The following is a 23510-nucleotide window of genomic DNA, read 5'->3' on the forward strand; positions in this document are numbered from 1 at the left end:
TCTTTCCTCAGTCTATTCTAGATACATCTTCTTTCTGGAAGGTCAGAAGTGCGCATGTGGGTGGGGGGGTGGCGAGAGGTTCCCAGAAAGTGCCATTGGAGTCCAAGCAGCAGGAAAAAACGCTGGCAATTACACGAGCTCACATCGTCTCCAGACTCTCCCACAGTCATCGTCTCGTTCGACCCTCACAACCACCTAAGTGACGGATGAGTTTCTGGGCTTCAGGTCTCATCTTCCCCACCTTTAGGAATGAAAGCACTGAGACTCAGAGAGGTCAGGGGACTTCCTCGCCCAAGGTCCCGTCGCTAGCATGGACAGGCGTGAGGAGAGGCGGGACCAGAACCCGGGACTTCAAGGCCATCTCTCATGCACTGCAGCTCTCAAAAGAGGAAGAATTTGGAGGCTGCAGCCCTGAGCTCTTTTTCTCGGGCCTTCACGCACTCACCCGCTACTGCAACGTCAAGCTCCACGAGGGCAGAGGGCAAATGCGCCCTCCGCTCGGCCCGGGCAGGGCACCTAGCGGGCGCCCCCGAACGCTCCGCTGGGCCGGCCCTGGAAGCCGACTGGGCTCTCCTGGCGCAGGGAGGCGCCCGGGGCTGGCGGGCAGCGAGGCTGAGCGCGGAGGTCGGGCGCCGCGGACGGGAACCGGCACCGCGGCGCGGCGGGGGAGGGCGCTGCCTTAGGGACCCGGGCGCCGGCCGCGCTCCAGCCGCGTCGCCCTGCGCAGGCGCGGCGCCGGCTCCGCCCCCGAGTAGGGACCTACCGCGGGCGCGGCGGCGGCGGCGGCCTGCGGCGGGCGGTGCGGCGCCGCTTCCCGGGACGGGACCGCCGGGCCGGTGAGTGGCTGAGCAGGAGGGCGCGGGGCAGGCGGGGCCGGGCGCGGGGTGCCGCGCCGGGCGGGCGGGTCGGGTGTACGGCCCGCGGCCCCGCGTGCCCGAGCCGCCGGCCGGCGTCGTGGCGAGCAGGCCCCGGGCGAGCCGGCCGCGGACTGGGCGCGGGAGAGGGGTGACGGGCGGGGGGGTGGGGGGGCCTGCGGGGCGGGGGCGGCGGGCCGCGGGGCGGGGGAGCCCAGACCCCGGGGGCGGCGGGGTAGGTCCGGGCGCCCGCCAGCCCGCCTTTGTGCCGCCGCGACCCCGCAGCCTCGCCCCGAACGCGCCGGCGGGACCCTCGGCGGGGCCTCGGGGCTGCGGAGCCGCCGGCCCGGCCTCCTCTGCCCGCCCCCGGCGTTTTAAATGATGCATCTCCTGGGAGGATTTCTACCGGTCGGCTCCGAGCAGGAAGTGTCGTCAGGAGGCCATTTTTAAAGCCTCCTGCGGGCCTCGGAGGTAAGCGTTGACGTGGTCTGATTGTCAGTAGTTAGAAGAAACCCCCGCGGTCCCTCGAGGGGCCAGGACGCCATCCCATTGTGCCCGCGTCTTCCCTTCCCAGCACCCACGCTGTTAGATGTGGACTCGCCTCGGATGATGTGTACCATCGGTGTGAGTGTGCCAACAATAAACTTGAAAACCAGACTGGCATTGTCTTTCCTTGGGGGTTTGGGAGCGTGTGTCCAGCGATGGGCTTGTCCGTCGAGGACCTGTGCATCTTTTCCTGGGGAGGGGAGATGTTGAAGGTTTGCCTTGTTCCAAATGCTGATGTCACTTTTTGTGGGACTTCCCTATCTCAGCCTGCCCTTTTATCTTGTCGCCTTGGGGTTGTTGGGCAGTTTAAGGCTTGGGAAACAACGCAGGTTGCAAAAGAATGACTATTTCTTAACCAGAAAGGGAAAGCTGAAGGAGAGAATGAAAGAAAACATTTAAGTCCCTCTGTGTACGTTGGGTATTTAATGTATCCCATTAAGATACCCCTGACTTTAAAAACTGGGGTAATGAACAATTTATCAACCTAACATTAAAGAATAAAAAGTAAAATACTGAGCACTTGTCCTTCTTAAAAATAAAAATCTACACAGCTGAACTGTAATGTTGTGTTAGAACCCTTAAACATTATCCTATAAATTTAGAACTGAAGTCACCAAGAGTAAGACAAACCGCTGTCTCCAGGAGCTTGCAGTACTTTCCCATAGAAGAGCAGAGAGAGAAAAAAGGAATGTATCTCTTTATCTCTGTCTGAGTCTTGTATGCAAAGTTCAACCCAGCCTGTGATGTGTGTACACAAATGGTTGTTTAGAAACCAATGTCATATAGTCTTTGAGTAGAATGTTTCTGCTTTTAAAATTGTACGTCAATGTTATCTTAACCTACAATGCATTTTTTAGAGTTTTTTTTATCTTGGATCCAATATATTCTTGAGAAATAACACTTGTATGTATCCAGTTTTGTCATGCTGATAACATTCATTCCAAGTGCATTTTGAAAACAGACAAAGGAGGACGTTATTTATATTGGGCCTCCTTCCTGATGTATTATACCAAACTAATGTAGATTTTTAAATATGCAATGGCAATTTTTGAAAAACTGCATCTCTCATACTCTATTTGCTTTTTACGTAAGGGGATCTGGGCCAGTTTTTGTGCAAGAGGAAGAACAAAGAACATTTTTATTATTGTCGCCATGAAGGCTGGCATTTCTTTCATTCATTGACTCATTCATTCAACTAATATGTATTGAGTGCCTTCTGTGGCCAAGCCCTCTGCTGTTGACTGTGATAAACAAGGTCCTCACCACTGAGATTTTCCCAGTCTTGATTGTTCTCCAGCTGCCTTGCACAGACTGCATTTTCTTTGTTCACGTATGCAAACTCAGCCAACTGCCATTTCCAAGATCCATCCTTGGAGTGAAAGTGTCTGGAGACCATTTACTCCAGACATTCTCATCATGGGGTGGGGGGTGAGGAGGCGTCAGAATCACCTGGGAAGGATTTTAAACCACGTGCCTGAACCCACCCCAGGAAAAGGGCAGTCTGAGTCATTAGGTCACCTGAGTCCTGGGAAACCTTTTTTTCCTTTTTAAGCTCCCTATGTGCTTTTGCCACACTCTCCTGCTTGAGAAGCACTTTTGGGGCTTATTCCTCTTATTTTCTAGAAGAAAAGGGCCTGGAGAAACCAAGGAGGGTTACACAGGCCCAGGACTTAAACCCAAGTCTGGCTTCTGTTGCAGGGCGCTGTGTGTGGTGCCTTGCCGCCTCCCCAGGTTCTGATTGTAGAAGCCTACACCAGGGCCTGATGTTGAGACCGGATGGGACTTGGGGCCTGAGAAGAGAAGGCCTGGAAGAGAAGGAAGAGCCCATGGGACTTGCCATGTTTTTGACTCCCATCTGCAGCTCGACAGCTCCAGACAGGAAGTAAGAACAGTGCCCAAGTGGCAGCAGATGCTGACTGTGACTTCAGTTCACAGCCTCACACAGTGGGCTGGCAAAAAACAGAATTTAGATGAGACACCAGCTGACCAGCCCTGTGACCTTGGAAAAGCCACATAACTTCTCCAGATTTGTTATCTTACCAGAAGCAGATAATGAAGATGTCCTTTGAGGAGTCTCGAGGTAATGTATGAATCCGCTTCTGCAGGCCCCCCTTCCACCTGACTTGGGCCACAGTGCTCCAGAATTGAGCTAGCTCACTGGCTAGCCACCAAGAATGTCCTGAGCAGACATTTACTGCCTTGCTGAAACCACCCATTTACTTCTCTGCATCTCCTATTCCCCTCCTTAAAGACGGCAGCCCACAGCAGGTGTGGGGTAAAACAGCCCTGGCTCTGCTCCTCGTTCTCACACCGCGCCGGGCCAGGCACTTGTCCAGGAACGTTAAGTTTCCCAGAATCTGCGAAGTTACACACTTTACACTGACACAGAGAGCATCAGTGATGATATTTCCAAGGTCAAATGGCTAAGCAAAGGCAGGACTCAGAGTCCCCTTGCCTAATCACCCCATTACAGTTCAAGGCAGTGGCCTTGCCCCACCTCCCGGCACCCGAGAGTGAGTTAGGTATTTTAAAGGATTGCACAAGAATGTTGGTACTGTTCTTGAGTTTCTGCACGCTGTGCACCTGTAACGTCAGGTGGTACTCAACATTGGCTGCGTGTTAGAATCACCTAGGACGCTTTCAAAACTCCTGACTCTCCCTCTCTCTCCCTCTCCCTCCCTCTCCCTCTCCCTCCCTCCCTCCCTCCCTCCCCCCTCTCTCTCTCTCTCTCTCTCACTCACACACACACACACACACACACACACTCGGGGCCCAGACATCATTACTTCTAAAGCTGCCCAGGTAATTTTGCTGTGCAGTAGGGTGACCAACCATCCCAGGAACCTTTTTAAAAAATAAGTTAAAAGTCCTGGGCATATGACAAATTGATCACCCTAATGCAGGCAAAGTTAAGAATCACCAGTTTAGTGGGACATAATTTCTTCTGTGTTTGATTATACTTTCTATTAAACTCAATCTATTTCTTCTACAAAATGTTAGTTTTTCTTTAATGCAAAAAAAGGGAAATACCAAAATTTATGTGTCCTTCATTTGTATCACCTTTAAAGACCTGAAGTCACTCGCTGTGCTTAATAACAGAATTTTGTAATACTGCTTGTAATACTACCTACTTTTTACCTTGTATGTTTTTTAACACTAACAAGAGCATATTTGCCAATTAACATTTTTTTCCCCATATGCAGAACTATAAGTTTTAGACTTGAAGAACTCTAGCACTGGTCATAGTCTTTTCTCTTGAAAGGTTTTCTCTCAAGCTGTTAAAAAACATCCTGTATAAGAACTTCCTTGTTTTCTGCCGTAGTCTCAATTGACGTGCTCAACAGCCTCAAGTATCCCAAAATAACTCCTTTGCAGCCAGGGGGTGAGGAAGAACAGCCTTGCCTCCAGCCCTGGAACTTGTGCTGCCTTGGACCTTTATCTCATCCGGCTCTTTGTTAAGCTAAGAGTTTCTGCTTCTCTGGAGATTACGGGACTCTTCCACATATGAAAGAGTCTTACAAAAATACTTCGACTCATTTCTTGACGAAACATGTACTGTTTGCCAAGCACAAGGTCACTGCTATCTGCATATACCTTTTCCTCACATCAGCCATGTAAATTAGGCATTATTCTCATTTTACAAATGAGAAAACTCAGGCTCAGAGAGGTGAACAAGTCCAGAATCACACAGCTATTAAGTCAAAACCCTGGGTTTTGAACCTTGTTCACGATGTCCCAAAGTCATTGCTCTTTTGACTCTGTTACACTTTTCACCTGGAAAGCAGAGGAATCAGAACAGGGCTCTCTTGTCCAGCCTTCTTGCCCCATCTTGTGCCCCACGTGATCCACTCGGACACAGAAGGAAATGTAGGACCCCAGAGGTCGGACATCTTTCAACAACATGTGGAAGTATTTTTTTTTGTCATTAAGATGGCCATCAGTTTGCAATTTGGTCCTTTCTAAGTGCAAAGTAGTTTGGCAAAAAGAAAATAATACTTAATTGATGTTTTTCCTTGTTTAGATCTATTTACCATTCAGTTCAATTCTGATTCTTTGTAATAAATGGTCTGAAAAAGTTCTTGCCAAGTGAGGCAACAGTTTCTTGCTAAATACCATCCTGCTGGGGAAATATTAGCAGTTTACGTACCTAATGTTGGACTTTTTTTCTGATCAGGTATTACGTGTTTACATGCTGCTAGGCACTTTGGGGTAGAATGTTTTAAAATTTGGGTTACTGGTAAACATTTGTTAGACTAGCCTTTGCCAGGGCTAAATAGACAAAAAGAACAGAGACAGTTTTTGAGTGCCTGTGCCACCGGGCAAACTGCTCTGTGTACATTTTCTAGGTTGCTTCTCCTGATTACCCTCTAAGTTTGATGATATTAAAGCCTGATTCCTCTCCTGTCAGTGAATAGAGAGAAATCACTTGCCTAAGGACCCAGGAAATAAGGGACAGAATGGGAGTTTGGACTGCACACCTTCCAGCTCCATTCCCATTGCTCTTCATGGCTACAGCAGCTCCAGCCCTGTTCTTGCAGTGGATGTGGTAGAAGCCACAATGAAAGGGCTTCTGGAAAGAGCTTCCTAAATGTGCTTCTCTGTCCAACAAGGATGCAGTCAGTCAGCTAACACTGACTGAGTTTGGGGGCCTCTCTCCTGAGCAGGACAGCGTGTGATCCATGCAGCAGGCATGTGATGAGTTAGCCAGCCGCTTTTCTTAGTTTTCACACTCAGGTCTGGCCTGGAAACACCTTCATCTGCTACCTGCTACAGGGATATTTCACAGTTGAGCTGGGCTTGCAGAAGAAAAGGTAGTTCAGGAACCAGCCTGTACATAAACCTAAGGTGTACGAGGACTCTTGTAGATGAAGCATCTTTTCCATGGTGATTATAAGCACCTGTCCGCCACTTGGCCAGTTAGTCTAAGTGGATGGTTTTGCCCCAGAGGTAAATTATCTTTTAGGCTGTACAACCAAGCAAGTATAACTAAAATTTTAACAATGAGATTCAGTGTGTATTCTGGGAGCAATTGCCAGGCAGCTAAGAAAGCTTCGTTTTAGCCTCTTTGACTATTTATGTGATTGGCATCATTTCTTCTGTTTTCTTCTTTAAAAAATGGAAAATATTTTAACGCCTTGATGTGTGAATAACTTATCTAAGCACTTCTAGTCACATTTTCACATTTAATCCTCATGACTACCCTGTGTGGTAGGTACTATTACTGTCTCTATTTTACAGTTGAAGGATGGGACAGTTGCCCCAGGTCACATACCTGGAAAGTGACAGGACTGGGAATTAAAACCTGTAATCTGATTCCAGAACCTATAGTTTTAAACACTATTTTACCACTGATTTCTTTTCTAATTCTGTTGAACATTTGACATTTCCAGTATTTGGAAGTCAAATGCTTCCTCTTTATAAGGACTTAGGCAATCCTTCATGGTTTTTCTAGCCCTCAATGTCACTGAACTGGTTTTTAACAAACTCAGTATTTTTTCCCCTATTTCTCCATAATAAATCTTTAAGAAACTAGGGCAGGTAAGCTCAAAGACAAAAGAAAAGCTGCCAGCAGCAAATGCTGTGCTTCCCCAGGGAAAGGTGTGACAGCCAGGGGAGCACATTTGAACATACTGTGCCGCTTCTCTTCCGCATATCGGCCGTCGTCTTTGGCTGCTGCTATAGGTGATTCTGCATTAGGAAGCTCACTATATGCTGTTGAAAAGCAGGCAACTTAATATTAAATGGCCATCTTATTTATTGTATGAAAAGTTAATAATACTAAATATTTTCTGTGTTTTTGAGAACGCTCCTAAGTCATCTAAAACTGTGTTTCTAGTCCTAGGAGGTTGAATGCAGAGGTTTTGTAACAGGTCTTGCGAGTGTGGAAGGCAGGTGAACACCGACGCCAATGTTAGTGACTCACTGAGTGCCTCTCAGCGTCAGGCACACGCACAGCCCTCATCTTCAGTGTTTTTATATAATCGTTGGTCATCAGTCCACTGGGGAGTAATTTGCCGAGAGGGCCCAGCTTCTTCGGTGGTTGTACCTGAATGTGAGCCAGATAGAGGAAGGCACATAGAAGGAACAGGGGCTCAGGAGCCTGTTGCTCAGGTGTGCCTCCTGCGGCCTCAGGCGTTGTCCCCCTGTGAATACCAGTGTCATGTTACTGTGTCCATTTATCTCTTTTTTGGGGTGTTACATCTGAAATCTTTTCCCCCAGCACTAGCCACACAAGTTGCAGAGGCCAAAGAGAACTTTGCTTGTTTTAAAGAAGCCTGACATCTTTTCACCTGGACTGAGGGAAGTGCCAATGTAAAAACATTTCATTATTTTGAGGAGGGTTTAGAAGCCAAGATCCTTTCCAACAGGCAGCGTAATTCAGTCATGGCCTAGATGTCTTGCCCCCCCGTTAAATTGTATTTTCTAATCACAGGCTCACGCTTTATACTGGCAGTTGCTCCTCTGGATTCTTAATTCAGATAACTGCTGGGATGGTTCTGAGGAGCACCTCCCGGAGGCCCCTGCGTTCCTCAGGCCCTGTGGCTGGCTTGGTTAATTCTTTAGGGACTTTCCTCCATCAGCATACTCTCCACTTCTTGCTAGTGTACATGATCTTATTGTCCAGTCTCTTAGATTTCAAGTCTTTAGTTTTAGGAGAAATGACACCACCAAGTTTTAAAAGGACTTAGAGAGAAAATGGCAAAACTGCCTCCTGTGATCTTTTGAAGAATCCTGGAGGCTGGGAAAGGTGCCTGAAAACTGAAAATGCACAAATGGAGTCCTGGTTTGGTTGATTCTTCAAATAGAGAACTCTTGTCACATGATTCATTTGAGAATTTCTTAGGATTAATGTGTAAGGTCTTATGTTGAAAGAGTTGGTAAGCAAGTTGTGCCAGGCAAGTAAGTTACTTTCTTCTTTTCTTTCCTCTCCTCTCTTTCTGTCTTCTTTCTTTCTCTCTTTCTTTCTCCCTCTCTACCTCCCTCCCTTCCTTCCTTCCCTTTCTTTTCTTTTTTTTTTCTTTTTTTCCCCTCCTCTTTTTCTTCTTCTCCCCTGCCCCTTTCTCTCCCTCTAACTAGTAGGATTATGAGGTTGTTAGATGAGACCAGAGATGTATAGATTGACTAGTTTAGAAATCTTTTGAATAGAATGAGAACTAAGAACTAGATGAGAGAAGAGGTTTGCAGATGAATGACTGCTGTATCAAGAGAAGTTGTTTGTAGCTCCAGAGTCAGGATATAAGAAAGAAAATTACGAGGAGGCTAGTTTCAGTTGCTTGTAAGGGTAAATTCTTGACAGTGAGGACTATGTGAAAATAAAATGAGCTGCCTAGAGAGAGAGGCAATGTTCTGTTTATGGCATTATTACAGCACCAATTGCATGATCAACTGGTGAAGATGTTTTAAAGGATGTAAATGTTGCTGGAAGTTTCAGCCAAGGATTTCTCATACTGGCTTTTCATCAGAATTACATGGAGTGCCTTTACAAACTGCAAATGTCTCTTTCCCGTCCCTCTTCCCACCGAGATCTGGCTTCACTCGCTTTGGGATGAAACCCCGGAATGTCTGTGTTAGCTGTAATTCTGATGCTTCTCTGGATTTGGGAACCACTGGACCAGATCCCTTTGCAGCCCCTTCTCAGCCTCTGCGTTCTTTGGGCCAGTGGTTTGCTTGGGTTCCGGTTGCAGCCACTGCTTCCTCTCTCTTAACGGGATGAGAATGTTGATGAGAGTAGCATTCTTAGGTGATAAAAAGTCTGATTTCAGGGATCGGCACTGTCAGACTGGGCCTAGAAATCATCTAGATGAGCAAGCAGACGCAAACGGCTGGCTTGCTTGAGGCCATTTGATTAGTAGCAGAAGTTCTGAGTGTCACTTCTGTCTCCCTTCACTGAAGCCAGTTTACGAGTCTGGAAAATAAAGTGTGCATCAACTTCTACTGGCGACTCCTCTGAAAGTCCTACCTGTTGTACATACCAGGAGTGCAGTGGAAAATACAAGTCCTTGTCTTTGCCCTTGCCTGTTTGCCAGTACGAGGCATTCACATGTCCTCTCCTATTTGCAGTTTCCTTGCAGAGGTACGTCTTTGAGCATTGAGGGCATAGCGCCTTGCAACTCCCCAGGCCTTTGCCAGCTTGATGTCTAAGTGTCACATATATGCTTAAGGTAGGGCAAGTCTGATTGAGTCTCTTGCTGCCGCCAGGGCTTGATCGCATGCTGGGAACTGCTTTTGGAAGGAAGCAGCAAAATAGGGAAAGACAACACTGCAAAAGAAAATAAAGCTGGGTATCAAATATGGTATGTTCTTACGGTGCTTTCCGAAAATGCTTTTAACGGACGGGTTTTATGCTAGATCTGAATATGCAGTAATTGTTTCTCCCGACCCTGCAGAGACCTTCTGCTCCCCCAGATCAGCCTTTCAGACTGACTTTGCGCGGCTCCTGGCCTGTTGCAGTGTGCAGGAGGCAGCTGCGGATTCTCCTCACTGCTGCCCACCGTTGGGCACACACTTGCCCCGTGCGCCTGTGTGCCTCTTGACACTTAGAGAAGCACTTGAAAACTTCAAAAGTGTTCTCTTATGCTCCTTAATGTTTCAGCCACGGTCGTCGCACTGTGGGAGAGGTTGGAGAAGTGTCCTTGATTCTGACTGCCAGATGGAAAAATGGCGGCTCAAAAGGGTTAAGTGGTTTTTTAAGGTCATAAAAGAAAGGCTTTTAGCAGATCCCAAACTAGAATCATTTTTGTTTGGCCTCTAGTTCTGTGTATTCTGAAAAAAGAACATGATTTAAAGATAATTATCGATTTTTGTATAAAAATTAGTCACTGTGTTTATTCGTATCGTGGTATTGCTCTGGAAAACATTTGCACCTCTGCTGCCACCATCTCGCTGGGTCTCCTGCCGCCATCACTTCACCCTCACAGGCGCCCGTCCTCGCAGCAGCTGGAGGCTGGTGTTGCTGCGAGCCTCTTGCTGTTCCTCTTGTGCTCAGGCCAGCTTCCCACAGACTTCGCCCTCTCCCTGGTCAAGCACCCTCTCCCAGAAGCCTCAGTGCCTGTTCCCTGGCTGCGCCAGGGCTCTGCTCAAATGTCAGCTGATGGGGAGGCCTTTCTTGACGATCCACACCTCCGTGCCCCGACCTTCCAACCTCATCACAGATATACACCCTAGTGCCCCTCTTTATACCCCATGAGGGGGTAGAGCAAACCAGAGACTGATTTGCTTCTGGTCCCTGCCCTGCAGGACTTAGACCAGTGCCGGCACATGGTAGATGCTTAATAAGATGTTGAAGGAGTAAGGATTTGTCTGCCTAGTGTCGTCAGTAAATTATTGGCTGCTTACCACTTGTGAAAGCAGGTGGAGCTTTTGCGGTGAGTTCGATCCAGGCAGATAATCAGCTGCAATGTAGAAGCATTGGACACCTGAGCCGAAGCCCTGGCTCCACCACTTGATAACTTGCATTTAGAAGCGGATAGCAACCTCCTCTACACGGCTTTAGAGAGGTCAATGTGAAGTTATACCTGGGAAACTGCTAGGATGCTCCCAGCGACATTTGAAAATAACTTTTCACTGACGGACAGCTGCTCTGAATGACTGCCGTGATCTCCTCGCTCCTGGTAGACCTGTGTTTATGTTTGATCCAAAGCAATGAGTTTCAGGAGACTGAGTCTGAAGATTAGGCTTGTTATTTCCCAGCTCTTTTGTTATGTATTACTATCAAGTTGTGTCTAAGATAAGTCGAGATTTAGCATAAAATTCCCAAGGTCATTGAAATGTAGAGTACGTTTGGAGACAGCTTAGCTAAACCTTAAGTTCACCTATTAATCATGCTCTGTGATTTCTTTTTTCCCCTTTAGTGTTGCCTGGAATATCAGAGAATTGGAAACAACTATATTTTGGGATTATGTACCTACTCTGGTGGCATATAAGAAAAGATAATTAAGTCTGCTCCCAGGAAGTAGCTGCTTCTCTCCTAATCACAAAGTATATTGAAGGATGCCTCCTAAGGATCTTATCATGTGAAATCTTTCTGCATTTCAATGGACTCTTCTTAGAAATGCAAATAAAGAAGATGAAGGATATTGGACAGCAATTATATACTCCACAAGTGAATGATGGACCTAATTCCTTGACCATGTCACCCAAACAGCCTAATGCTAACAGAGCAACTCGACCAGATAGACAGGAAGCTCAGACTCTTTTGTATCAAGGCTCAGAGGCAGAGGCTGCCATGATGACCATTGCTACATGTGTAAAATGCAAAAGTGTTCACAAAATCCCTCTTCAGGATTTGAAAAAGGGTACTGGGCAAAGCCAGAAGGAAGACAGATACGTTTGCTTCAAATGCAACCTGGGCGTGGCTCCTCCCCAATTTCATTTTGTGAACAGTAATCCCAGTGCTGCCCATGTAGGAAATAAAACTGAAACCATCGCCAGTTCCGTCAGTAACAAATTTAAGGTAAGGAACTTTAAGCCAGGCAAATACTATTGTGATAAATGTCGATTTTCCACCAAGGACCCTCTGCAGTACAAAAAGCACACGCTTCAACATGAGGAGATTAAGTTCATCTGTTCTCACTGCAGCTACATTTCCTACACAAAAGGAGAGTTTCAGAGGCACTTGGTGAAACATACAGGCATATTCCCCTATCAGTGTGAGTACTGTGACTACGGTGCTATTAGAAATGATTATATTGTCAAACACAGGAAGAGAGTACACGAGAGGGCTGGCGGAAAACGGCCGCCCAGAACTGTGGCCAAGCTGGAGCCCAAGAGAATCAGCACATCCAAACAAAACCCAGAGCTCGGAAAAGCTTCCCACCCAAGGACTACCTTCCAAAATAAGTTGTCAGATCAACTCTCAAGGTTCTCCCTCCACGCAAACAGAGACAAAATGCACAACATCATGTTGTTACCTGAATCAAGGGAATACCAAAAAGATGTGGTGTGTGTTCCAAATAAAGCGCCCCTGTCGGAGCCAAACGAAGTCAGTCTGTTTGAGAACAGGAGTGTGGAGGTGGAAGTGTTGTCCCCCTCGCAGGAGCCCGTACAGCCGGGAATGCCACTGACAGTTGTGGCCCCAGCGGAGCTTGTCGTCCCTGCAAACTGTTTAGCCCAGCTGATAGATGTGAAAGTTGTCAATGGAACACAGCAGCTCGTCCTGAAGCTCTTTCCTCTGGAAGAAAATAATTGCCTTGAACCTGGTGGGCCCGATGGAGGGAACTCTGAGCATATGACTAAAAAGGGTCCAAATGAACGGGAGAAAATGGTTTCTGTGGAACAAACAAAGTCACTAATGATTGAGGGGAGCGTCGGAAAACTTGCAGGTAATCTTCAATCATCGGCTCAGAAGCAACTTAAAAATGTGAAATGGGTAAGCTCTTATGACTTCTTCATGTCAAATTCTGGTGTGCACAACTATGGAGAGTCCCTTCTCAGCTCTAAGACTGTGGAGAATTTGCAGAAAAAAAGTAACATGTATCCACATAGAACTCCGCTTCCTTCTCTTGCCTTAAAAGGTCATTCTCCATCATCTGTAGCAAAAAACAGTGTTTTATGTGGTCTTGGAACTGCACCAAACCCGTTTCCATACAAAGCTGCAGTTTCTTTTACCGAAGATGGAAGAAATGTGCACAGTGACTCACAGCATCTATTTCCTCCTGCTGCATCGCCTGCAGCCATTTCTTTCTCTGGAGAAAAGAATTTATTGCCCATGAGTCAAACTGACTTGGAATCTAGAAGCGAGATCAGTATTCCTGTAAAAATGGTTCCATCTAATAGGAGGTTGAAAGACAGCCAGACAGAGGAACAGAAGGCAGTTTCAAACATAGGCCAGCTGTCCTCTCCACGTAAAAGTGAGTATTTACACATAAACATAACAGGAGAAGACAGAACCAGGTCTCAACAGCCTGGGGATAAACCTTTGGAACTAAAGAATTCTGAAAGGACTAATGACTCTTTTGAAGGCCCAATCATCTCTTCAGTATTTTCTTTGAGCTCTGGATCTGAAAATGTCCCTGAGGGCGTTAAGTGGAATAGTTCAACATCCAAAATAAAGTCAATTGAACTCTTGCGCAGAAAGATAGCTCAGTTAATTGAATCCTGTGGCAAGCCTTCATCTTTGGCTGCAAATAGTATGCATCGTCGTTCTGCAGGGCAGACATCAAAGGTAACTTCGAAAGCTAACCCTGAAGATATTCAAAACATTAATGTGTCATTTAGTGGCACTGACTATTCCACAGACACTCTCCAAAAACCTCAGAATGACTGTGGCCTTAATGGACAACTTGCTCATCAGCAAATATATCCACAGTTTGTAGAAGGCAGCAATGGGGAAACTGAAAGCAGAGTAGCCAGGAAGGCTCACGTTGCTACTCCAGTCCTGATCCCCAAAGGGGCTGTCTTGAGGGTTCTTAATTCCTCAGAGGATGCCCACATCATCGAGGCTACCTGTGAAGCACCTGTCAGCATCCCCTGCAGTAAGACACAGTTAACAAAACCTCTTCCGTTCTGCCCAGTGAAACAGACACACTCAGACTTAAAGCCTTTGACAAGTGAAAGTGGGCCAATTGACATGTCCCAAAATCTTGACACATCTGTTCGGCCTAAACCAAGAAAAGAGAGTGCTACTTGCAGCACCACCCCTAGAAAACTCGGACCCCTGCACAGACCACCAGGAAGCAGTGAATTGAGCAAGCACGGGAAACTGCTTTCCAGAAGTCTTCCTATAAGTAAAAATAAAACCAAACAAGTAAACTCATCCAAGAAGAGAAGCAAAATTCAGGCTGATCCCAGCCGCTGTCTCAAGGATCCTTCCATTTTTCAGGTGGCAAGACAACTTCGACTGATAGCAGCCAAACCAGACCAGTTGATTAAATGCCCCCGGCGGAACCAGCCTGTCATTGTGTTAAACCACCCTGACGTTGACTCGCCGGAAGTGACCAATGTGATGAAGGTAATAAACAAGTACAAAGGCAACGTCCTCAAAGTTGTCTTGTCTGAGAGGACTAGGTGTCAGTTAGGCATCAGACGGCATCATGTTCGGCTGACCTACCAGAACGCGGAGGAAGCCAGTCAAATAAAAAGGCAAATGATGTTGAAAATGAAACTTAAAAAAGTTCATAGAAACAACTACCAGGTGGTGGATTCGTTGCCTGACGACTCGGCACAGTGTATATTTAAGTGCTGGTTCTGCGGACGGCTGTATGAAGACCAGGAAGAGTGGATGAGCCACGGCCAGCGGCATTTGATAGAAGCCACTAGAGACTGGGATGTTCTTTCCTCCAAGGGCAAATAAGTTAAAAATTGGTCTTCGAAGCAAATTGTTTTTCTTACTTTTAGTTAATTCTGGTTTGGATTTTTTTTTTTCCTCCCTGACTTAATAGGAGAAACACAGGTTGTAGGAATAGGAGGATCGCTAATTCCTCAGACCCCTTGAAGGAATGTTGAGAGCCAGGAGTCTTGACCTGAGAGACATGACTGGACTTGGAAGGTCTTCGAAGCTCCTGACATAGTGCGCACAAATTGATGTACATGCATTTTCCTGGAGGGAAGAAGTGAAACTTTCAACAGATTTCTAGTAGGATCTGAGACTTTTCTTCGTTTAGCACCCTTTTTGTGAGTAGATACAAGTCTTTTCTGTTCCATGCAGAGGGCCAAGTTTAGAGAGTTTGACACATGCTCTTCATATAGGAAAATACTACTGAAGGAGTGAACCCATGTCTTGGTGTGCACATCCACTTTTTTTGTTTGTTTTGCATTAACATGTCTCCTGAATATTTGGTACCTAATGGAAATTATATTTTCTACCTTAATAGTTAACTTAAATTTGGGGATAGAGAAGTGGCCATTCTCTTGGATCCCTCGCCCACTCTGAGACTCGCACGCGTCGTCTAGAGCACAGAGAGTTGTGCGTTGGTCGGCCGTCATAGAGAATGATTCCAAGGCTTTGCCTGAACGCACTGCTTCAGGTACAGCAGGTGTTAAGGGAAGAAAGAAAACATTTTCGAGCTTTTGCTTTCTTTTTAAACATCTTGATTTATGACAACTGGGGAGGGAATGTGCCTTTTTGCAAAAAAGAGGCGGTCACAGAGGCAAAATAGATAAAATTGAGTCTCCTGTTTGCCCTTAGCACCCTCGCAAATATGAAGTAAGTAACCAGTTTCCAGTGTGAACAAACAGGCTTCTCACAACAGACAGAAACCTTAGGAAGGCAGTTCAAGGGGAGACTGCGAAGGAAGTGGGGCATCGGCGCGCCAGCCGTCCTCACTGGGAGCCGCCCTCGCCCCTCTGGGCCCGGACGCTGCTCCCAGGCCTGCCGAGCAGGCCCTCCTGCTCCGTGCCCTGCCTCTGCTCCCGCCCTTTCCCTTTGTGCCCTTGAGGCCCCTTAGGTGTTCCCTCATGAAAATACTAAAACCAGAGACAGAATCAACAAAGCGGGGACATCCTCCATCTCTGTTTAGGGTACAGGAACCCTGTCCCTGGGCTTCCTTGACGGTAGCCCTCTGCCCCTAAGTCCTCGGCCCGCCGAGCTCCCCGGTTGCCCGCCTTCCCTAGGCTGCCCCTCGGGGGATGCTCCCGCTCCCCTGCGCCAGCGGCCGTCGGGGCTGCTGCTGCTCCGCGGCGCCTTCGGGCGCGGGAGGGCGAGCGGTCCCCGCGCCGGGCGCTGGGGGAGAGGCCCGGCCTCGGCTCCCGCGCAGCCCGGCGCCCCGCCTGCAGGCCGCGATGGCGCAGCCACGGGCGCCCGGCTTCCTCTCTGGAAGGCTGCGCCTCCCTTGGGGAGGTGATTAGTGCGCGAAGGAAGCTGGCGGCTGTCACGCTGGAAACAGACGGCAGCGCGATTTCTATTGTGTAGGGGAGTCCGTTGGAGACTTCCTGATTTTCTTGCCCACCGTGGCAAAGTCTTAGGTTATCCTCTGATAGGTGGGATCCTAATTCTTCTTCGTAGTTGGTTCTCATTACAGATAATCAACATTTGTTATGTGTAATTCCATACATGATCGTTAAGTTGATTAATTGGTTAATTTTTATTGAAATTTAAAACTTGGATTTTTTTATGTGTATATTTGTGTATGTACACATAAATATTTTTTACCATATGAAAACTGCAGTAGTCAATTTTCTGATTTCCTATTTTATAACGAAATTACGTGGGCTGGAAAAATATAAAACTTTTTATATTCTAGAAAGAAATTATTTTGAAAGTACATTTTTATAATGGTCTGGTCTCATTTTTAGCAAATGAAAGCACAGTAAGTGATGGGTCTCATTTATATGAACAAATGGAGTAGAAACCCTGTGGATCGTTTCATTACATGTTCAGTCCCAGTGCGTTTCTGGTTGGTGCTTTTGGGAAATGGACCTTGGGTACCACTTCACTACGTAAAGGAGAGCCTTCTCAAGTTGTATCCCTGTGTAGATTTTACCCCTCCAGCATGAAGGAAGGCTCCTAAGATGTTGAGAAGAGGAGAAGAAAAGGCTGTGATTTTTATTTTTTTCTCCTCCTATACCTCACTGCTTAGTAGCTTCTTTCCTGAAAGGGTAGACCATGACCTTTCAGGGAAGATGACCACGAATCAGGCCAGAGTGTTAAGTGTCAACGTGAAATATTTACACTTTGCAGCCTCAACTATTTTTCAAGTATTACCTAAAACTCAGCTTGTGTACTTGGATGGAGCTAAATTTTGTGAGTAGAAAATGTAGCTCAGCTTTTGGAGATTTTCAGAACTACAGTACTTTTTAAGGAATTAAGAGGGCTCCTGAAAGTTGTAAAAAAATGAAAAAGCAAAAAGTGACTGTCTCCCCTATATAAAGGACTTTGAAAATGGCCTGTTAACATGTAGATGAATGTCGTAAAGTGAGCATGTCATTTCTAACAAGACTGGAGAAGGTAGGGCAGAGCCGTGTTGAGTATTGGTGAACTCCTTACTTTGTGAAGGACCTCTACTCACAAGAATTTACTAATAGGACTTCTAAAATCATTTTAAACTTATTCTTTAAAGTAGATTTTCTTTCGGAGATCAGAAATGAGATGATCTTGATATGACAGAGTGAAAATTTTTTTTAAATCACTCAAAGTATACTCTACTCTAATAGATTATATTTTACTCAAATTTTTATCCCCAGCCCCAAACCTTTTGTGAGCCCCTGTAATGGGCCAAGTGCTGTTTGTTGAAGTAAGCTGAACACAGTGTTAACCCTCACAGGCTCCCTCCATCTTGCTTTAGGACGTACCTTGTAAGCCATCCCAGACAAGGAAGACGTGATGCTGCTCGGCCTTTGGAAGAACTTTTGAATCTGTAAATCAGTATGAGCAGAAAACAAAACATTGCGTAACGTGTTTTAAGCATTATTCTAAGTCCTGCGTTAACAGTTTGTGAGTCTGCTGCTCTGGTTTTGAAACACGTTTGTACATAGATATAGAAGTTGGCGTACATTTTGTTAAATAAAGCAACTGTAAAATGTTCTCTGCCCTTTGATTTCAAATGTTAAGCAAGGCGGCTGTGTATTACCCAGCCTATCTTGCGTAATGCGTTTCTGAGCCACATGAAGGCTTCCTTCTGCACAACACGGGGGCTTTGAATTCCACAGTGTGTGCGGAGTCAGGTGCACTGCTGGTCAAGCACGCGCACCCTGAAACGAGGCCAAGTTACCTTGTTTTGCTTTGGCGTCAATTCACAGGAGGTGCTAGTCTGGGCATCAGTGGCAGTTCACACCATGGTCAGTGGCCTCATCAGAGTATGTATGTGGGCACTCAACCTGCCACCCGTGCCTGGCCTCTCCTCCAGGAGAGGGGCTTGGGGGAAGACCCCACACAATTGTTGAGCCTCCACATGAGTGTAGTTGCACTGTCGATGTCCTCTGGGCAAATATAATAGATCCTTTGCATCTGATTCCACGCATATTCGAGAGGAAGTACGAGGGTATTTGAAGAGGGGGCTTAATTCCCTCATCTCATTCCCAGTGTCCAAGGAGTCAAAAAGGGAAAAGAATTGGGCTTGAGACGAATATTGGCAGACCCTGAGAAAAACAAAGAATGGGATATGAATTGCTTAAATTCAGCAATTTGGCTGATCATTATCTGAGTTGGAATGAGTCATTATCCTCTAATCCTATAGGTCGAGTCTAACACATTGTCACCTTTGGTTATTTCGTGGAAGCCTGAAGGGGGGTTTGTCTGAGGCAGAGACTGCCAGGGGGGCTTCAGAGAGGGGACTTGGGCAGAAACTGACTTCAAGGCCATTAAGTTAGGAAGTGGCCATCACTAATCCACATTTAGTAAGAAAACTGAAGCTCAGAAAGATGCGTGACACCTCGTTCGCCAGGTCCACATGAAGACGAGGGGAGTAATGTGTCGGACAGTGTTTTGGCCAGAAGCACCGCCCTCTGCCCTCGTGTCTGTAAAGCTCTTTGCTTTGCAGTATGGGAGCCTTCTCCTGCCACAGGTTACACGCAGCATGAACTGCCTCCTTGAGGTCGCAGCGCATATCAGACGTGTCACTTGAGATGAGGTATCCCGCTGGGGAGTTTGGACTTAGTCTAGAGCAGTCCTGTTCAATAGAGAGTCTGAACCATGGAAGTAAGCGTAACTTCCTAATAGCCACATTTAAAAGAGTCGAAGGAGCAGGTGAAACTAAATATGTTTTATTTGACCCAACTCATCTAAAATATTTAACATTTTCAATCAAATTAAAATTTGAGGTTTTGTGTATATAAACACACACGTACGTATATACTTGTTTAAAAATAAAGTCTTCAGAAATCTGATATATATTTTAAAGTTACAGCGTGTTTCAATTTGGATGCTAAATTTTCAGTTATAGTGAGATGCCATCCTGCCAAAACACCTAAGTTGTGTTTAACGGGGAGATTTTACACTGCTTCGGTTTTTTAATTTAAATAAAATTAAAAATTTGGTTCTCCAGTCACCATAGCCACATTTCAAGTACCCATTACTCATATGTGCCTGGTGTTTACCGTATTGAACAGCAGAGGGCAAGGGAAAAATATCATATTGTGAATAACAGCTGACTTGTCTCAGCAACTTGATGGGAAGAACCGGATTTTATTTGTCTCCGTGTCTCTAAGCTGGGCTAGGTGAGGTCTCACTAACTCACATTAGGGAACGCCAATTCTGTGCCAGATTCTGCATCAGTGCCCAGCAGTTCTGTTCCCAGGTCTATACCTTAGAGAAATTGCTGCACATGTGGCTTTTTTAGGTTATTTATCTTTCATTTTGCAACCCTAGTTGGTCAACCAAATGTTTATTTCTCCTTCACACTTCCTGTCCGCAGTCTGTCAGGGACCTAGTCTGATGGAGGGACCCATCTTGTAGCTGCACCATCGGAACCCCTTGGGCTTCTCCATCACTGGGACAGGAACAGAGGCAGAGGAGAGGAGCTTGCACAGGTGGCAAATAACACACAGCACTGCCACTCACCAACCATTGTCCAGAGCTGGTCACGCAACCTCCCAGAGGGGCTCTGTAGCCCCACTGTGTGCGGAAGGAAAGAAAGCCTGTTGACCACTAATGATGTCTAAACACACTGGATCGCAGGGTGAGCGCCCGAGGGCTACAAATGGCCATCGCCAAGGAAAGCAACTTGCCAATCTGATGGTTGTGACATGGTAACAGTCTGCTGAGAGTTGGTGAAGATAGGGAGAAACAGGAAGTGCAACATACCATTTGGCCATACCTGGACTTGAAGCAAAGTATTGCATTCGTTTGCATTCCCTGATTCCTGGTGAGTCAGTGGACTTCTGCAAGTGTGTGTTGGACATTTTAATTTTCTGTGTATGGCCTGCTGGTACTCTGTCCATTTTACTATAGAAATATTTATTTTAAACTTTCTAAAGAAAATATAAACACTTACTTAAATATCCATAAAGAAAAAAATTTCTTTTAGGTTTGGTGCTTCCTGTGCTTTATTGTAGAAGTCTTTCCCTACCTTGAGATCAAAAAGATAGTCTTTTCTATTAAATTTAATATTAAAAATAAACTTCCATACAACAGTGAACAGCGTAATAAAATACAAGCTGTCTGTTCAAAAGGATCTGGGTCCAAACTTTTTTTTAATGAAAAATCAGATTCATATGCTCACAAAAGTTCGGTTTGAGGTGAATTACTCAGTTGTGCTAACACTCATTACTGGGGGGTCCATGCTTTTCTCCCTGTGTGTAACACGACCTCCGTGGATCCAGCCTCCATGTTTATATGGATCTTGGCTGGGTCTCTGGGTGCTGCATTTCACTGTTTATTGTGATTCTGCTTCAGAATTCCTTCTAACAGGACAGTTGACCATTGAGAGAGGCATATATACAAAGTGGGGAGACTTTCCCTAGCAGATATTATAAAACTGTAGTAACGGTCTTGGCTATTCTTGGCTCTTAGCTCTTCCACATGCATTTTACAATCAGCTTGTCAACCCCTGCTGAGAGTTTGATTGGAAGAGCATTGAACTTATAGATGCATTTGAATAAAACTGGCATCAATGGGGACACATTATTACCTTTTAGTCTGGTAATTGGTTTGAAAATGTAATAGAAATAAAGTTGTGCTGGACCAGTAATGTTTTATTATTCATTCCTTTTATTTTGGGGAAACAATCTCATTCATGGTAACAATAAAAATAATAGGTTGCATAATCAATTAAAACCAGGAAGAAGGAAGAAAGAGAATTTTAGGTCATATCACTTGCAAATAAGACAGTTCACCAAAATTGCCAGTACACATTCAATATTTCATCTTATTTTATTTTATCTATTTTTATTCAAGTAACATTAGATTATAACATTATGTAACTTTCAGATGTACAGCGTAATATATTTCGAATTCTGTGTAGATTACATCATGTTCACCACCCAAAGACTGATTACAATCCATCACCACACACGTGAGCCTAATCACCCCTTTTGCCCTCCCCCCTCCCCCCTTCTCCTCTGGTAACCACCAATCCAATCTCTGTTGCTATGTGTTTGTTTGTCATGTTTTTATCCTCTACTTTTGAGTGAGATCATATGGTATTTGACTTTCTCCTTCTGACTTATTTCACTCAGCATGATACCCTCAAAGTCCACACATGTTGTCACAAATGGCCAGATTTCATCATTTCTCATGGTTGAGTAGGATTCCATTGTGTATATATACCACATCTTCTTATCCATTCGTCCTTTGATGGGCACCTAGCTTGCTTCCACGTCTTGGCTATTGTGAATAATGCTGCAATGAACATAGGGGTGCATGTATCTTTATGCATTTGTGTTTTCAAGTTCTTTGGATAAATACCCAGCAGTAGAATAGCTGGATCATATGTAGGTCTATTCTTAATTTTCTGAGGAAACTCCAAACTGCTTTCCATAGTGGCTGCACCAGTTTGCACTCCCACCAGCAGTGTATGAGGGTTCCCTTCTCTCCACACCCTCTCCAACACTTGTTGTTTCCTGTCTTGTTAATTATAGCCATTCTGACTGGAGTGAGGTGATATCTCATTGTAGTTTTGATTTGCATTTCCCTGATAGTTAGTGATCTTAAACATCTTTTCACATGCCTGTTGGCCATCTGTATATCTTCTTTGGAGAAATCTCTGTTCAGCTCTTTTGCCCATTTTTTAATTGGGTTGTTGGTTTTTTTGTTGTTGAGACGTATGAATTGTTTGTATATTTTGGATATTAACTGCTTACCTGATGTATGGTTTGCAAATATGTTCTCCCAACTGTTAGGTTGTCTTTTCGTCTTGTTGATGGTTTCATTTGCTGTGCAGAAGATTTTTAGTTTGATGTAGTCCCATTTGTTTATTTTTTCTTTTGTTTCCCTTTCCTGGTCAGACATCATGTTGAAAATATGCTGCTGAGACCCATGTCAAACAGCGTATGCCTATATTTTCTTCTAGAAGTTTCATGGTTTCAGGTCTTACATTCAAGTCTTTAATCCATTCTGAGTTGATTTTTGTGCATGGTGTAAGATAATGGTCTACTTTCATTCTTTTGTAATGTGGCTGTCCAGTTTTCCCAACACCATTTATTGAAGAGACTCTCCTTTCTCCATCGTATGCTCTTGGCTCCCTTGTTGAATATTAGTTGTCTATATATGTGTGGGTTTATTTCTGGGCTCTCAATTCTGTTCCATTGATCTGTGTGTCTGTTTTTGTGCCAGTTCCATGCTGTTTTGGTTACTATGGCTTTGTAGTATAATTTGAAATCGGGGAGTGTGATGCCTCCAGCTTTGTTCTTTTTCCTCAGGATTCCTTTGGCTATTTGGGGTCTTATGTTGTTCCACATAAATTTTAGGATTCTTTGTTCTATTTCTGTGAAAAATGTTGATGGAGCTTTGATAGGGATTGCGTTGAATCTGTAGATTGCTTTGGGACGTATGGACATTTTAACGATGTTAATTCTTCCAATCCAAGAGCATGGAATATCTTTCCATTTCTTTGTGTCTTCTTCAATTTCTTTCACCAATGTTTTATAGTTTTTGTGTACAGATCTTTCACCTGTTTGGTTAAGTTTATTCCTAGGTATTTTATTCTTATTGTTGCAATTGTAAACGGGATTGTATTCTTAATTTCTCTTTCTGCTACTTCATTGTTAGTGTATAGAAACACAACTGATTTTTGTATGTTGATTTTGTATTCTGCAGCTTGATTGTATTCATTTATTGTTTCTAAAAGTTTTTTAGTGGATTTTTTAGGGTTTTCTATATATAAAATCGTGTCATCTGCAAGTAGTGACAGTTTCGCTTCCTTTTCCACAAATTCAATATTTTAAAAAGCAATTGAATTCCTATACATCAACAATGGAAATAATAGCTCTACTAAGAATGCTCCTATCATCTCTTCTATTTAGCAGTTTAAGAAAAGTCCCAACCAATGTAATATTAAAAACAAAAATGGTGGGGCTGGCCCAGTGGTGCAGCAGTTAAGTTTGCATGTTCCACTTCAGCGGCCCAAGGTTCTCTGGTTCAGATCCTGGGTGAGGACCTATGCACTGCTTATCAAGCCATGCTGTGGCAGGCATCCCACATATAACGTAGAGGAAGATGGGCACAGTTGTTAGCTCAGGGTCAGTCTTCCTCAGCAAAAAGAGGAGGATTGGCAGCAGATGTTAGCTCAGGGCTAATCT

The 23510-nt window shown here is 45.1% G+C and overlaps 1 protein-coding gene across 2 annotated transcripts; it reads left to right on the forward strand.

Annotated features, from left to right (window-relative positions):
- Positions 1 to 698: 698 nt before the first annotated feature.
- ZNF518B (zinc finger protein 518B) lies at positions 699 to 17859 on the forward strand. 2 transcript variants are annotated; one of them, XM_070613234.1, is made up of 2 exons: positions 699 to 836; positions 11252 to 17859. In XM_070613234.1, exon 2 carries the CDS (start codon positions 11452 to 11454, stop codon positions 14689 to 14691), a length of 3240 nt encoding a protein of 1079 aa, XP_070469335.1. In that variant the 5' UTR covers positions 699 to 836; positions 11252 to 11451; the 3' UTR covers positions 14692 to 17859. The 2 variants fall into 2 exon arrangements, with proteins under 2 accessions (XP_070469335.1, XP_070469336.1); XM_070613235.1 differs by lacking the exon at positions 699 to 836 and adding an exon at positions 1063 to 1325.
- The last annotated feature ends 5651 nt before the right edge of the window (positions 17860 to 23510 follow it).

Source organism: Equus przewalskii, chromosome 3 (assembly GCF_037783145.1).
Source record: "Equus przewalskii isolate Varuska chromosome 3, EquPr2, whole genome shotgun sequence".
NCBI lineage: Eukaryota > Metazoa > Chordata > Mammalia > Perissodactyla > Equidae > Equus > Equus przewalskii.